This window comes from Suricata suricatta, chromosome 10 (genome assembly GCF_006229205.1).
Source record: "Suricata suricatta isolate VVHF042 chromosome 10, meerkat_22Aug2017_6uvM2_HiC, whole genome shotgun sequence".
NCBI lineage: Eukaryota > Metazoa > Chordata > Mammalia > Carnivora > Herpestidae > Suricata > Suricata suricatta.
In genome coordinates, this window is record NC_043709.1 from 64,334,080 (window position 1) to 64,348,406 (window position 14,327).

At 55.0% G+C, this 14,327-nt stretch overlaps 1 protein-coding gene across 4 annotated transcripts in view; it reads left to right on the forward strand.

The window, feature by feature from the left end:
• The window catches only part of KMT2D (lysine methyltransferase 2D), a 40,069-nt gene extending 25,852 nt beyond the window's left edge, over positions 1 to 14,217 (forward strand). For all 4 annotated transcript variants that reach the window (XM_029954205.1, XM_029954207.1, XM_029954206.1 and 1 more), the window contains exons 40-55: positions 9 to 2,798; positions 2,935 to 3,075; positions 3,199 to 3,366; positions 3,523 to 3,682; positions 4,306 to 4,381; positions 4,553 to 4,728; positions 4,826 to 4,956; positions 5,620 to 5,752; positions 5,832 to 5,959; positions 6,110 to 7,250; positions 8,336 to 8,472; positions 8,564 to 8,694; positions 10,348 to 10,633; positions 10,873 to 10,946; positions 11,069 to 11,177; positions 11,333 to 14,217. In XM_029954205.1, the coding sequence (XP_029810065.1) occupies positions 9 to 2,798; positions 2,935 to 3,075; positions 3,199 to 3,366; positions 3,523 to 3,682; positions 4,306 to 4,381; positions 4,553 to 4,728; positions 4,826 to 4,956; positions 5,620 to 5,752; positions 5,832 to 5,959; positions 6,110 to 7,250; positions 8,336 to 8,472; positions 8,564 to 8,694; positions 10,348 to 10,633; positions 10,873 to 10,946; positions 11,069 to 11,177; positions 11,333 to 11,425 (5,874 nt within the window). In that variant the 3' untranslated portion in view covers positions 11,426 to 14,217. The remainder of the gene's footprint in view (positions 1 to 8; positions 2,799 to 2,934; positions 3,076 to 3,198; positions 3,367 to 3,522; positions 3,683 to 4,305; positions 4,382 to 4,552; positions 4,729 to 4,825; positions 4,957 to 5,619; positions 5,753 to 5,831; positions 5,960 to 6,109; positions 7,251 to 8,335; positions 8,473 to 8,563; positions 8,695 to 10,347; positions 10,634 to 10,872; positions 10,947 to 11,068; positions 11,178 to 11,332) is intronic.
• The last annotated feature ends 110 nt before the right edge of the window (positions 14,218 to 14,327 follow it).

Here is a 14,327-nt window from a genome sequence, read left to right on the forward strand (position 1 = left end):
TGTGTTAGGTCCGGAAGCAGCAGAAGGAGCACACCAATCTCATGGCAGAATATCGGAATAAGCAGCAGCAACAGCAGCAACAGCAACAACAGCAACACTCAGCTGTACTGGCCCTCAGCCCTTCCCAGAGTCCCCGGCTACTCACCAAGCTCCCTGGCCAGCTGCTCCCTGGTCATGGGCTGCAGCCACCACAGGGGCCTCCGGGTGGACAAGCTGCAGGTCTTCGCCTGCCCCCAGGAGGCATGGCTCTCCCTGGACAGCCTGGTGGGCCTTTCCTCAACACCTCTCTGGCCCAGCAGCAGCAACAGCAACATTCTGGTGGGGCTGGGGCCTTGGCTGGCCCCTCAGGAGGCTTTTTTCCTGGCAACCTTGCTCTTCGAGGCCTAGGACCTGATTCGAGACTTTTACAGGAGAGGCAGCTCCAGCTCCAGCAGCAACGCATGCAGCTAGCCCAGAAACTGCAGCAGCAGCAGCAGCAGCAGCAGCAGCACCTCCTAGGACAGGTGGCAATCCAGCAGCAACAGCAGCAGAGCCTGGGGGTACAGGCGAACCAGGCTCTGGGTCCTAAGCCCCAGGGGCTTCTGCCTCCTGGCAGCCATCAAGGCCTCTTAGTCCAACAGCTGTCCCCGCAACCACCCCAGGGGCCCCAGGGCATGTTGGGCCCTGCCCAGGTAGCAGTGTTGCAGCAGCAGCAGCAGCAACAGCACCCTGGAGCTTTGGGCCCCCAGGGTCCTCATAGACAGGTACTTCTGACCCAGTCCCGGATGCTGAGTTCCCCCCAGCTGGCACAGCAGGGTCAGGGCCTTGTGGGACACCGGCTGGTCACAGCCCAGCAGCAGCAGCAGCAGCAGCACCAACAGCAGGGATCCATGGCAGGCCTTTCCCATCTTCAGCAGGGCCTGATGCCACACAGTGGGCAGCCCAAACTGAGTGCTCAGCCCATGGCTTCCTTGCAGCAGCAGCAGCTACAGCAGCAACAACAGCAGCTACAGCAGCAACAACAGCAGCAGCAGCAGCTACAGCAGCAACAGCAGCAGCAGCAGCAGCAGCAGCAGCTACAGCAGCAACAGCAGCAACAGCAGCTACAGCAGCAGCAGCAGCAGCTACAGCAGCAACAACTACAACAACAGCAACTACAGCAGCAGCAGCTACAGCAGCAACAAATGGGCCTCTTGAACCAGAGTCGAACTTTATTGTCTCCACAGCAGCAGCAGCAGCAGCAGCAACAACAACAACAACAGCAGGTGACCCTTGGCCCTGGCATGCCAGCCAAGCCTGTGCAACACTTCTCTAACCCCGGAGCCCTGGGCCCAACTGTCCTCTTGACGGGCAAGGAACAAAGCATTGTGGAGACGGCTCTTCCTCCAGAGGCTGCTGAGGGACCCTCCACACATCAGGGAGGACCGTTAGCAATAGGGACTATACCTGAGTCAGTGGCGACTGAACCTGGGGAGGTAAAGCCTTCACTCTCAGGGGACTCACAGCTTCTGCTTGTCCAACCCCCGGCCCAGCCTCAGCCCAACCCAGTGCAGCTGCAGCCACCTCTGAGGGTCCCAGGGCAACAGCAGCAGCAAGTTAACTTGCTCCACCCAGGAGCTGTGGGAAGCCATGGGCAAGTAGGCAGCGGATCATCTTCTGAGGCCTCATCTATGCCCCACCTGCTGGCCCAATCCTCTGTTCCTTTAGGGGAGCAGCCTGGGACCATGACCCAGAACCTGCTGGGTTCCCAGCAGCCACTTGGACTAGAGCGGCCAGTGCAAAATAATGCAGGGTCACAGCCTGCCAAATCAGGACCTGTCCCCCAGGCTGGGCAGGGCCTGCCCGGGGCTGGCGTCATGCCTACAGTGGGTCAGCTTCGAGCACAACTCCAAGGAGTCCTGGCAAAAAACCCTCAGCTGCGGCACTTGAGTCCACAGCAGCAGCAGCAGCTACAGGCACTCCTCATGCAGCGGCAGTTGCAGCAGAGTCAGTCAGTGCGCCACGCCCCGCCCTACCAGGAGCCTGGGGCCCAGCCCTCTCCCCTCCAGGGCCTCCTAGGCCGCCAGCCTCAGCTTGGGGGCTTCCCTGGATCCCACACCGGCCCCCTTCAGGAGCTAGGGGCAGGGCTTCGACCTCAGGGCCCTCCCCGGCTCCCCACCCCACAAGGAGCCTTAGCCACAGGACCAGTCATCGGCCCTGTCCATCCTACACCTCCACCATCCAGCCCCCAAGAGCCAAAGAGACCTTCCTCACAGCCCCCAGGAGCCAGCCCCTTGGTCCCGCCCCAGCTACCCTCTGAGGCCCAGCTCACCCCGACCCAGCCAGGGACTCCAAAACCCCAGGGGCCATCCTTGGAGCTGCCTCCTGGAAGGGTCTCACCTGCTGCTGCCCAGCTTGCGGAAACCTTCTTTGGCAAGGGGCTGGGACCTTGGGACCCCCCAGACAACCTAGTAGAAGCCCAGAAGCCAGAGCAGAGCATTCATCTGGAGCAGGTGAATGGGCAGGCAGTGCCTGAGCCACCCCATCTCAGCATCAAGCAGGAACCTCGGGAAGAGCCATGTGCCCTGGGAGCCCAGGCGGTGAAGAGGGAGGCCAACGGGGAGCCAATAGGGGCACCAGGTACCAGCAACCACCTCCTGCTGGCGGGCCCCCGCTCAGAGGCCGGGCATCTGCTCTTGCAGAAGCTTCTACGGGCAAAGAATGTGCAACTCAGCACTGGGCGGGGGCCCGAGGGGCTGCGAGCTGAGATCAACGGGCACATTGACAGCAAGCTGGCTGGGCTGGAGCAGAAACTACAGGGTACCCCCAGCAACAAGGAGGTAAGTACTCTAGCTGGATTGGAGCAGATAGAATGGGGGCTGCAACCCAGGGCATCGTGAGCATGTCTGGTTTATACAGAGGAGGCGGGGGCTCTGAGGAGGACAGCAGCCTTCAGTGTGGGTTTATTTGGCTTAGGATACAGCAGCAAGGAAGCCTTTGACACCAAAGCCCAAGCGGGTACAGAAGGCAAGCGACAGGTTGGTGACCTCCCGAAAGAAGCTGCGGAAGGAGGACGGGGTCAGGGCCAACGAGGCCTTGCTGAAACAGCTAAAACAGGTGACCCCCAGGAGCCAGCCCCCTGGTCCCATCCCAGGATAGGGGACACCCTGGCCCCCAGCTGTGCAGTGGCAGAGATGTACACACTGCGGGTTTCCAACCTTGTCATCTTGCCCCTCTTAGGAGCTGTCCCTGCTGCCCCTAACGGAGCCCACCATCACCGCCAATTTTAGCCTCTTTGCTCCCTTCGGCAGTGGCTGCCCCGTCAATGGGCAGTGCCAGCTGAGGGGGGCCTTTGGAAATGGGGCACTGTCAACAGGCCCTGACTACTATTCCCAGCTGCTTACCAAGGTCAGAAAAACGGCAATACCTTTTGGGGATGACGAGGTTCTTGGGGAGGTGGAGGAGGGGATGGAAGATGAGGAAGTTGCTGATGTCGTGTGGGGCCAGGAGATTACGTCAGTCTCCCTATGCCATCTTGCACACAACACCCCACCCCACCCCCAGAATAACCTGAGTAACCCGCCGACACCACCCTCGTCGCTGCCCCCCACCCCACCCCCATCGGTGCAGCAGAAGATGGTGAATGGTGTCACTCCGTCTGAAGAGCTGGGGGAGCACCCCAAGGATGCTGCCTCTGCCCGGGTGACTGAAGGGACTCTGAGGGGTAAGTCAGGAGCAGACTGGGCCTCTCTGTCTCTGCTAGGATTTGGTAGCTGGGGTCCAAGTTGGTTAGTGTCCCCTCTCATACAATGTGAGACAGAAATGGTTGCATGTTGCCTTGTGCACACATATGACAGGATGCCTGAGGTAAGGAAGGGCCTCTTCAGGGCTGATTGGTTAGAAACAAAGAGTCCAGAGAACAGGCAGTGGGGGAGGTGGATGGCAGGGAGAGGGTTAATGAGGCTTTTGTTCATGAGGAACAGCCCTGCTTGAGTGGGTATAGAACTACAGTCAAATCTGGATTTGAATTCAGGTTCCTGTATTAATTTGTGTTAGCATAGCTAAGTAACATGATTTACTTGTGTGGGCCCCAATTTCCTTACCATAAATAAGTGTTGTACTGTTCCTCTACTGGAGTTGTTAAATGATAAAGCCCAGGACCTGACATATAGGAAAGACTCAATAAATACAGCTCATCTGCCCCAGACTTATAGGTCGGTGGGTAGGTAGACAGCGGGCATGATAGCTAAGCTAGATCTTGTACTAGTTAGGCCTGAAATATGGGGGAGAAAGCCCTATCACCTCTGGTCACCAGCCTGACTTTTCTTCTTCCTTTCTACTCTTCAGATGCTTCAGAGGTGAAGAGTCTAGACCTGCTGGCTGCCTTGCCTACACCTCCTCACAATCAGACTGAGGATGTCAGGTGGGGGCAGCCAGAAATGGAGATGAGGAATGGGAGTAGGGGGCCGGGGGCTTCATCTTTCCTTTGGCCAATGGCAGATTTTAAATCTGGCTATGACATCTACTAATTTCTAGATTTGGAAGGGGGAGTCTGCAGGGCTGTACCAACAAATGTTCTACTTTTGGCCCACAGGATGGAGAGTGATGAGGACAGTGATTCTCCTGACAGCATTGTGCCGGCTTCATCCCCCGAGAGCATCCTGGGGGAGGAGGCCCCTCGTTTCCCTCAGCTCGGCTCAGGCCGGTGGGAGCAGGATGACCGGGCTCTCTCCCCTGTCATCCCCATCATTCCTCGGGCCAGTATCCCAGGTAGTGGCTGCTGTGGGCATGGGCCAGGCTGGGCTGCATTGTCCGAGCCTGGAGGAGAGAGGCAGCTAGAGCTTACACAGGTCTCTCTCTCATTCAGTCTTCCCAGATACCAAACCTTATGGGGCCCTGGACCTGGAAGCCCCTGGAAAGCTGCCTGCCACCACTTGGGAAAAGGGCAAAGGAAGTGAGGTGTCAGTCATGCTGACAGTCTCTGCTGCTGCAGCCAAGGTGTGTCCTGGGGGTACCTCGGAGACCAAGGGGCTCCTGGTCGGAAGGCAATCCCGGATCTTGTGTGGATAAATTCAGTCACTCAGAACTCCGTACTAGGACCTTCTGTGTGTGAGTGCCTGGGCTGGAGGCTGGAGGATTAGGGTAAACAAAGCATGAGAGGTCCCTGCCCTCAGGGGGCTCACAGTTCAGTGGTAGACCCACGTCAATAAATGAGAGTTGTATGTATGTAGTACGACAAACGCTGCAAGACAGCATGTCCTCAGTCATGGTTGGTAGAACTCCTGTTATTTTGTTTTTAATGCTGCCAGGGTTTTGTGGTCAAAGAAAACTGGAAATCCCGGTTGAAACCACAAAACAAGTTTCTTTACAACAAGGCTCCTCAGATCCTTTAACTTGCTAATGTGTACCATGAGTCTCCAGGTTGTGAATATGTGTGTGCTGTTCCTAAACTCAGTTGGTACTGGTCCCTTTTTGTGGCGCGCCCGTTAATAGCCGCAGTGGTCTGGGACAGGTGCTGTGAAGGAAGTATGTGAGAAGCGCAGGATTGACTGGCTGCTTGGGGAGTGGGGTTCTGGGTGTTCTTGTCTCCATCAAAACCAGTGGCAGTGCTCACTCCACACTGCCGACACAGCCCTCCCATCCTCTTCCCTGCCCTGGCAGAACCTGAATGGTGTGATGGTGGCAGTGGCAGAGCTGCTGAGCATGAAGATCCCCAACTCTTATGAGGTGCTGTTCCCAGAGAGCCCTGCCCGGGCAGGCATTGAGCCTAAGAAGGGGGAAGCCGAGGGCCCTGGTGAGTGTGGCCCGAAAACTCCTTGGGACCTGGCGGGGAATGCTTCTGGTGGGAGGTTCTGACCCCTTCCTTCCTGCAGGAGGGAAAGAAAAGGGTCTGGGAGGCAAGAGCCCAGAAGCTGGCCCAGATTGGCTGAAGCAGTTTGATGCAGTGTTGCCTGGCTATACCCTCAAGAGCCAGCTAGACATCTTGAGCCTCCTGAAACAGGTAGATCTGGGGGAGAAAGGGAGGTGGGTGTCTGGCAAGGGCAATGAAGGCAAACAGCTTTTGGGAGAGTGGAATCTGGGCGAGAGGAGGGAGGGGGCTAGTTAAGTGAGGAGCTGGCACTAATAATACTGGACACTTGCCCTCCCATAGGAGAGCCCTGCCCCAGAGCCGCCCACCCAACACAGCTACACGTACAATGTCTCCAACCTGGACGTGCGACAGCTCTCAGCTCCGCCTCCTGAAGAACCCTCCCCGCCCCCATCCCCCTTGGCACCCTCTCCTGCCAGCCCCCCTGCTGAGCCCCTGGCTGAACTCCTGGCTGAACCCTCAGCTGAGCCACCTGTCCCCTCGCCTCTGCCACTGGCCTCATCCCCTGAATCAGCCCGACCCAAGCCCCGAGCCCGGCCCCCTGAAGAAGGTGAAGATTCCCGGCCCCCTCGCCTCAAGAAGTGGAAGGGGGTGCGTTGGAAGCGGCTGCGGCTGCTGCTGACCATTCAGAAGGGTGGTGGGCGGCAGGAGGATGAGCGGGAAGTGGCAGAGTTTATGGAACAGCTCGGCACAGCCTTGCGACCTGACAAGGTGCCTCGCGACATGCGGCGCTGCTGCTTCTGTCACGAGGAGGGTGATGGGGCCACTGATGGGCCTGCCCGCCTGCTGAACCTGGACCTGGACCTCTGGGTGCACCTAAACTGTGCCCTGTGGTCCACGGAGGTGTATGAGACCCAGGGCGGGGCACTGATGAACGTGGAGGTTGCTCTGCACCGAGGACTGCTCACCAAGTGCTCCCTGTGCCAGCGCACCGGTGCCACCAGCAGCTGCAATCGAATGCGTTGTCCCAACGTCTACCATTTTGCCTGTGCCATCCGCGCCAAGTGCATGTTCTTCAAGGACAAGACCATGCTGTGTCCAATGCATAAGATCAAGGGACCCTGTGAGCAGGAGCTGAGCTCTTTTGCTGTCTTCCGGCGGGTCTACATTGAGCGGGATGAGGTGAAGCAAATCGCCAGCATCATCCAGCGAGGAGAGCGGCTGCACATGTTCCGTGTAGGGGGCCTTGTGTTCCATGCTATTGGACAGCTGCTCCCTCACCAAATGGCTGACTTCCACAGTGCCACTGCCCTTTATCCTGTGGGCTATGAGGCCACGCGCATCTACTGGAGCCTCCGCACCAACAACCGCCGCTGCTGCTACCGCTGCTCCATCGGCGAGAATAACGGAAGGCCAGAGTTCATAATCAAAGTCATCGAGCAGGGCCTGGAGGACCTGGTCTTCACCGACGCCTCCCCCCAGGGTGAGCACCGGGCCCTTGAAATGGTAATACAGAGGTGGGAGAGATGGGCAGGGTCTTTGTGAGTAATCTTCCTCCACTGACTTCGGGCAGGTGGAGGCCTTTTAGAGATCCCCACAGAAGGTGTTTCAGCCTCTCTTAGTCACCTTAATTTCTCTGGTAATTGAAGATGTTTTGCGTGTCCACTTCGTGTATTCTAGCTACTTTTCCTATCCGCAGTGGAACTAAAGAATATGATCTGAGACCGCATCATCTGGCTCACCCACCCTGTTCTTAATCACATGTTCCTTATGGTTTCTTTGCTTGGGTCAAAATTCTGTTGATCTTAGTTTAGCATTAATGATAAAAATAAGTGAGCAAGGGGGCGCCTGGGTGGCTCAGTCGGTTGAGCGGCCGGCTTCAGCTCAGGTCATGATCTCACGGTTGTGGGTTCGAGCCCCGCGTCAGGCTCTGTGCTGACAGCTAGCTCAGAGCCTGGAGCTTGCTTCAGATTCTGTGTCTCCCTCTCTCTCTGACCCTCCCCTGCTCGCGCTGTCTCTCTGTCCCTCAAAAATAAATAAAAGACATAAAAAAAAATTTTTTTTTAATAATAAGTGAGCAAGTACTATGTGGAGCAAACTAATGTTAAGTGACTGATTTAGGTTATTTTGTTTATGCCAACCCTGTGATGTAAGTACTTTAATTTTGCCCAGTTCATACATAAAGAAACAGAGCCATATAGAGATTTGAGTATTTGGCTTAAGGACCTAAAGCCAGTACTAGAACTTGAACCCAAGTCTTTCCAAGACCAGAGCATTCCTCTCGTTCTGGCTCTTGGTTAGTCTCTGTGGCCTGTGCTGGGTCTTTTGGGTCCTGGGTCCATGTTTGCATGTCACAGGGCTCTCTCATGGCCCTCCAGGGTAGGAAGCCTTCTGGCTTGTTGAGGGAAAGTGGGACTGGGAGGCCAGCGGGGAGTCCTGAAGAATCACACAGCCTCGTGACAGGGAGGTGTGCAGGCTACAGGAAACGACCGTAGCTCCAGATGGAGGTTAGGGCTGAGGTCGGTGAGCAGAAGTTGCCTCTGAGGGCTGCTCTCTCTTGCCTCTTAGCTGTGTGGAATCGCATCATTGAGCCTGTGGCTGCCATGAGAAAAGAGGCCGACATGCTGCGGCTCTTCCCTGAGTACCTGAAAGGCGAGGAGCTCTTTGGGCTGACGGTGCACGCCGTGCTGCGCATAGCTGAATCAGTAAGGAGGGTCTGGGGCCAGGTGGGCACTGGGGACTCTGCTCCTGCTCCCAAAGTGCTCAGGCTGAGGCAAGCATGACCTGTGCCCACAGCTGCCTGGAGTGGAGAGCTGTCAAAACTATTTATTCCGCTATGGACGCCACCCCCTGATGGAGCTGCCTCTCATGATCAATCCCACTGGTTGTGCCCGATCGGAGCCTAAAATCCTCACACACTACAAACGGTGAGCTTGTGTGGTGGGGGCCGTGGGATGTGGGAGTGGGCGGTTGGTAGGAACCCTCCGGCCAATTAGGAGGGTTTGGGAGTTCACTCTAGGCCTCTTGATTAGAGGATGTGCAGGTATCACTTAGGGTGTACCTTTCCTCTTCCTCTGCCCTGATTGAGTGTCCTAGGTTGGCCTGGGGTCTGGGACAGTCTTATCTTGGGCACCCTGGGAATGACTGTTGGGGAGGTTCTGGGTAGACAGTGGTGAAATTTTATGAAAGATGCAAGGGAGGCAGTCATCTCCTTCCTCTTATTCTGCTTCTAGGGGGCCTGTGATTCTCCCAAACGTGAGATGCCCTATAAGTGCTAGGGTCACCTTCCCTTCCCCAGGCTGAATTGGTGTCAAAAATAATTAGAAATATAATGGAAAAATAATAAAACCTTACATTTGTATAGCACTTTATACTTTTTTTTTCAAAGCGTTTTCACATCCATTATCTCATTTGATCCTCACAACAACCTTATGAGGTAGGTAGGGCAGGTGGTATGACCCCCATTTTACAGCTGAGAAAACTGAGACCCAGAAAAGTTAAGTGACTAGACAAAGGTCACGCAGCTGGGACCAGAACCTTACCTCTTGACTTGTGGTTCACCGCTCTTTCTGTGTACCACGGTGACCTGACTTTGGTCCCTGGGTAGAGGGGAGGCAGAATCCGAGTAGCAGGGTTTTCTTGGAGGTCTTTTGTTGCTCCTCGGGCTGTCGTAGAGCATCAGGCTCTACTACCCCAGTCATCCCTAGTCCTTGATGCTACAGTGGTTTTCAAACTGTGTGTGTTTCAGAAAGTCCTGTGCTAACTTAAACTGAGTAAGCCGAACTTGGCCCTCTTCATGCATAACTTCCCCTTCCCCAAATTGGATTCAACCAGAAGCATTCTCTTTTCATCTAGTTTATGTATTGGAATTCCAATGACATTTTGTTAAAAAAGAAAAAAAAGATTTCTGCTAAATAAAAAAGAATCCAAAACATTTGAAAACCACTGCTCTGGGATGGGCAAGAATCTGGCTGGTGCCCTAGGGTGGTGAAAAGGCATCCTGCCAGGCAGCAGTCATTCCCCTGCACTGAGCCATCTGCACGGAGCCCGGCATTATGTCAGAGAAGGGGACAGAAAGGAAAGGATACCACTTTTTGGCTGTGAATTCAGAGCCACTTTTAATGCTAATCCAGCCCAATGTGGTAGACACGGCCCCATTTTCAGGGCTTCTAGTATGTTCAGGAGGCAGAACTCAGATGTCTGAGCAAATCATGAGCTTAAATTCCAGGCCTGCGCTGCTTGGGGAAGACCTCCCAGAGGAGCATGGCCTTGTGTAATGTCTGGCAAGAGGGTGGTTTAAGGTGGGGAGATGGGAGAGCGGGCTCAGTGTAGGGGAATTGGTGCCCCCCTCCCTCCACACCCCATTTCCCCATCCTGGGCTCTCTGTGCCACTCAAGGGTGTCAGAAGGGTTCTCATAACTAGTAGCTACCTCACCGAAGTCGAGACCCACTTGCCTCCACTCCATTCTCAAGACCGCACATGCCTCTAATTGGCATGTTGCACATCCCAGGGAGGAGACGGGTGGTGCGTGTTTGGTCCGAGGGAGAGCTATCTTGTCACAGCCTGTGTCACCTCCCAGGCCTCACACCCTGAACAGCACCAGCATGTCCAAGGCGTATCAGAGCACCTTCACAGGCGAGACCAACACCCCATACAGCAAGCAGTTTGTGCACTCCAAGTCATCACAGTACCGGCGCCTGCGCACTGAGTGGAAGAACAATGTGTATCTGGCTCGCTCCCGTATCCAGGGCCTGGGGCTCTATGCCGCCAAGGACCTAGAAAAGCACACAATGGTCATTGAGTATATTGGCACCATCATTCGCAACGAGGTGGCCAACCGGCGGGAGAAAATCTATGAGGAGCAGGTATGGACTGGCAGAGGGGCCGTCTTCGTGTATGGTCCGCGCTTAGCTGAGGAACAAGGGGCGGAATCAGGGTCAGGGGAGTGGGCGGAAAGCTGCGGGAGGAGGAGGGGAGCGATGGGAGAAAGGCCGAATAAGAAATGAAGATAAGCCCACTGCCTGAATCTGCTGCCTGATCTCCCCACCAGCACCGCTGCCATTCTCTGATACTCTTCTCACTTATACAACTTCTTCCTTTCTAGAATCGAGGCATCTACATGTTCCGAATAAACAACGAACATGTGATTGATGCTACGTTGACTGGAGGTCCTGCCAGGTGAGAGGAATGAGGAAGGAGGGATTTAGAGGTCCCTGGGTGACACTTAGGGTGGGCCAACAAGGAACCAAAACCATCCCAACTCAGTTGCCTGGCATCCCCGACTCTGGCCCACTGCTTAGGTACATTAACCATTCCTGTGCCCCTAACTGTGTGGCGGAAGTTGTGACGTTTGACAAGGAGGATAAAATCATCATCATCTCCAGCCGGCGAATCCCCAAAGGAGAGGAGGTGAGAGGAAGTGTCCTGTGTGAGTGACAAAGCAGCTCCCTCTTCTCAGCCATTCCCAAAGCCAAGTTCCAAGGCCACTGCCCTCAGATCAGATCTCTGCCCTCTCCGACTCCCTCTGGGGGTCTGGCATTGATTCTCCCCTCTTCTCTTTCCAGCTGACCTATGACTATCAGTTTGACTTTGAGGACGATCAGCACAAGATCCCCTGCCACTGTGGAGCCTGGAATTGTCGAAAATGGATGAACTAAGAAGCTTAGAGGCTACCAGGCAGGGGAGTCCCCCCACCCCCAACCTCTTCCCTGAAAGGGATGAGGGGGAAGAGAGGTAGCAGCCAGAGCCAGGACCCAGGGCTGGGGCTGCCGGCTGACCGGAGCCCCTGGAGCAGGAGGCTGGGGCAGAGGGCCCTAGGCCAAGCCCACCCTGGGCACCAGGGGCAACCCTCTTCCCCACCACCGGCCCCCAGGCTGGCATCTCTGCCCCCAGCTCCAGGAGGGGCCAGACAGAAGCAGCCATTGGGCATCTCAGGTTTGAGGGGGATATGGGCCGGGAACTACCCAGAAGCAACTGGGAGGCAGCAGGGAGCGGGGAGGAGGATGTGTGGCCGGGCCTCACAGCCCTGCTGCTCCCACCGACCTCTCCGGCCCAACTCAAGGCTGCAAAGAGACTTGACTAAGCTTGACAATCCCAAAGGCCGGGTCCCACACCTGGCCCTGCCTGCCGGGTCCTGCCCCCACCCTCACTCCCATCCCCTTCCTTCTCAATCTGTCTCTGTCTCCCTCTTCTCCTCTGTGTTTCTGTCTCTCTATGGGTTGTGTTTCCTTGTTTTCCACTCTGACAAATGCAACATGAACGGGAAAGAGGCGCCCAGCTGCCCAGGAGGGCAAGCCAGGCAAGCCGGGCAAGGAGACCCCGCACCCACACCTACCTCATTTAAGTGTTGGATTTTTTGCTGTTTTGAAATGTGAGACCCTCTCCAAGCCCCCTACTGCCCCGACCCTCTCTTCCACCTCACTGCCCTCTTCTGAGTGGGTAGAAGGGGGGTAGGAAGAGGAAGAAAAACAACAACAAAAAATCCATCTTTGTTTTTAATTATGGGCATGGGATGGTGGTTGAGGCTAATGATGATGAAGATTGGGGATAACTGGCCCCGAGTTGCTCTAGGACTTCCTTCTCCATCTGGACATGGGGGCAGGAGGGTGCTAAACCTAGGACCAGGGTATCTCCCTCCTGTTTTCCCAACCCCATCATGAGCCCATTTGCCCTCCAGCCCCTGGATGGGGTGGGTGGGTGGTAGGGTGAGGGCTATCCCTGAGTGGCATGCCCATACCCAGTGAGGCAGGGTGTGGCCCGGAGCTCCCACTTTCCCTCAGTCACCAAACTGCTGCTGGTCTGGTGGGAAGGGGTGGTGATGTGGGGGTGGGGAGCTTAGTGTCAGCACGGGGAGGGTGGGGGGTATTTATCTATTTATACATGGGATTGTACATAGTCTTGTGGGGAATGGGGGAGCCGGCTGGAGGTGAGAACCCTCCCCTCTCCCCCCACCCCCGGGGAGAGCAAATGTAAAACTACTAATTTTTGTGCTTTATATATTCTATATAAATATATCTATTTTCTTTTTACAAAACCAGTTTATAAATGGTAGGGGGGTGTGGGGCGGACACATGGAGCTCCCCTTGTGGGGGGGCCCTCTCCATAACCCAACCTACCGCCCTTTTCCTCACCCCCTCCTTCCCACCCCCTGGCTGTGACTGCTGTAAGGTGGGGGTATAGAGGCTGGGCAATTCTCACCCCCTTTGTATAGTTGGACTATGTTATAACGCACAAAAGAAAGCTGGCCCCAGGGGGAGCCAGAGGGTGATAGGTTCCCTGCCTCCCTTTCCTTCCCCTTTCTGCCCAAGCTTGTGCTGCAGTTGAACCTCTTCCTGGCGGGTAGGGGTAGGTCAAGGGTGGGTGAGGCCCCAGACCCGTCTTTAGTAGGGAGCGTGGGGATGAAGATGAAGCTTATATGCAGTTCTCTCCTAGGGGCTGTGGGCAAAGGACATTTTGTAATTTTTTCAAGAATCAAATGTCTGGAGTGTTGGGGTAGGCTTGGTGGCGGTGGATGGGCAGGCCTGCTGGAGGGGTAGCACGGTCGCTGTTGTGATTTTAGGTTTGTTTTGTTTTGTTTTTGAATTTGGGGGGTTGCGGATTGATGGGGGTAGGGAGATTTTTTTTTAAGCTGCTTCCTCAACTGTTTCAAGCTGCAAATGTTTAAGAGAGTAACATCCCCCCACCCCCACAGAAACCACTGTAATTAAATCAGACAGTGGGGAGACTGGGCTGCTGCCCCCAAAGCCATTGGATATTCCTTTTCCAAGAGCAAAAGGTCTAGGCTACCGGGAGGGGGAGATTGACTCCTGTGAGTCAGGCTCTATTTGGGGCTTGGGCCCTAGGACTGGGAAAAGGGGATGGGGCAGACTTTGTAAGCATATGCTAGGTATCCGATAGTCCTGTAGAATTTAGTGAAGAAACCTTATACAGTTTTTAATTTTTATATAAACTAACTCAGACCCAAGCTACAAGGTTGGAATTTTGGTTGTTGGTTTGTTTTTTTGTTTTTTTTTTTTAAGTATCCCGCCTGTATAATTGCATCTGAATTACCTCCCCCCGCCCCCCGTGTTTGTATTTTGGGTTGGTTTACACTTGCACATATTCAATTTTCAGTTTTTCCCTTTTACAGTCTTCTCCCCTCACCTCCAGGACCCTCCCCCTTTTTAAAAAATAAATCGCTGACAAGTGTGAATCCCGTGAAGACTTTATTTTGTGTTGTGTGTATCCTGTACAGCAAGGTTGGTCCTTCGTAACAACGGATGAAATGATTCCCTTTTTTAAAGCGCCCTCTCTCCCTCCACCCCCAGCGCCCTGTCCTTGGCATGTTTTGTATCAGCGATCATTCTGAACTGTACATAATTTATGTTGCAAGAGGCAAAGGGCAAGTTTTGGATTTTGCTTCTTCCAAGTTTGTTTTTAAACGACAAATAAAAAAAGAACATTTTAAATACAAGCGGCTCCGTCCAGTCACCCTCGCCGTCGGCGGATCCGTGAAGTCCGAGAGGACCCGGGGGAGGGCGGTTACTCAGGCCAGGCCACGCCGGAAAAGTGAACTCCCCG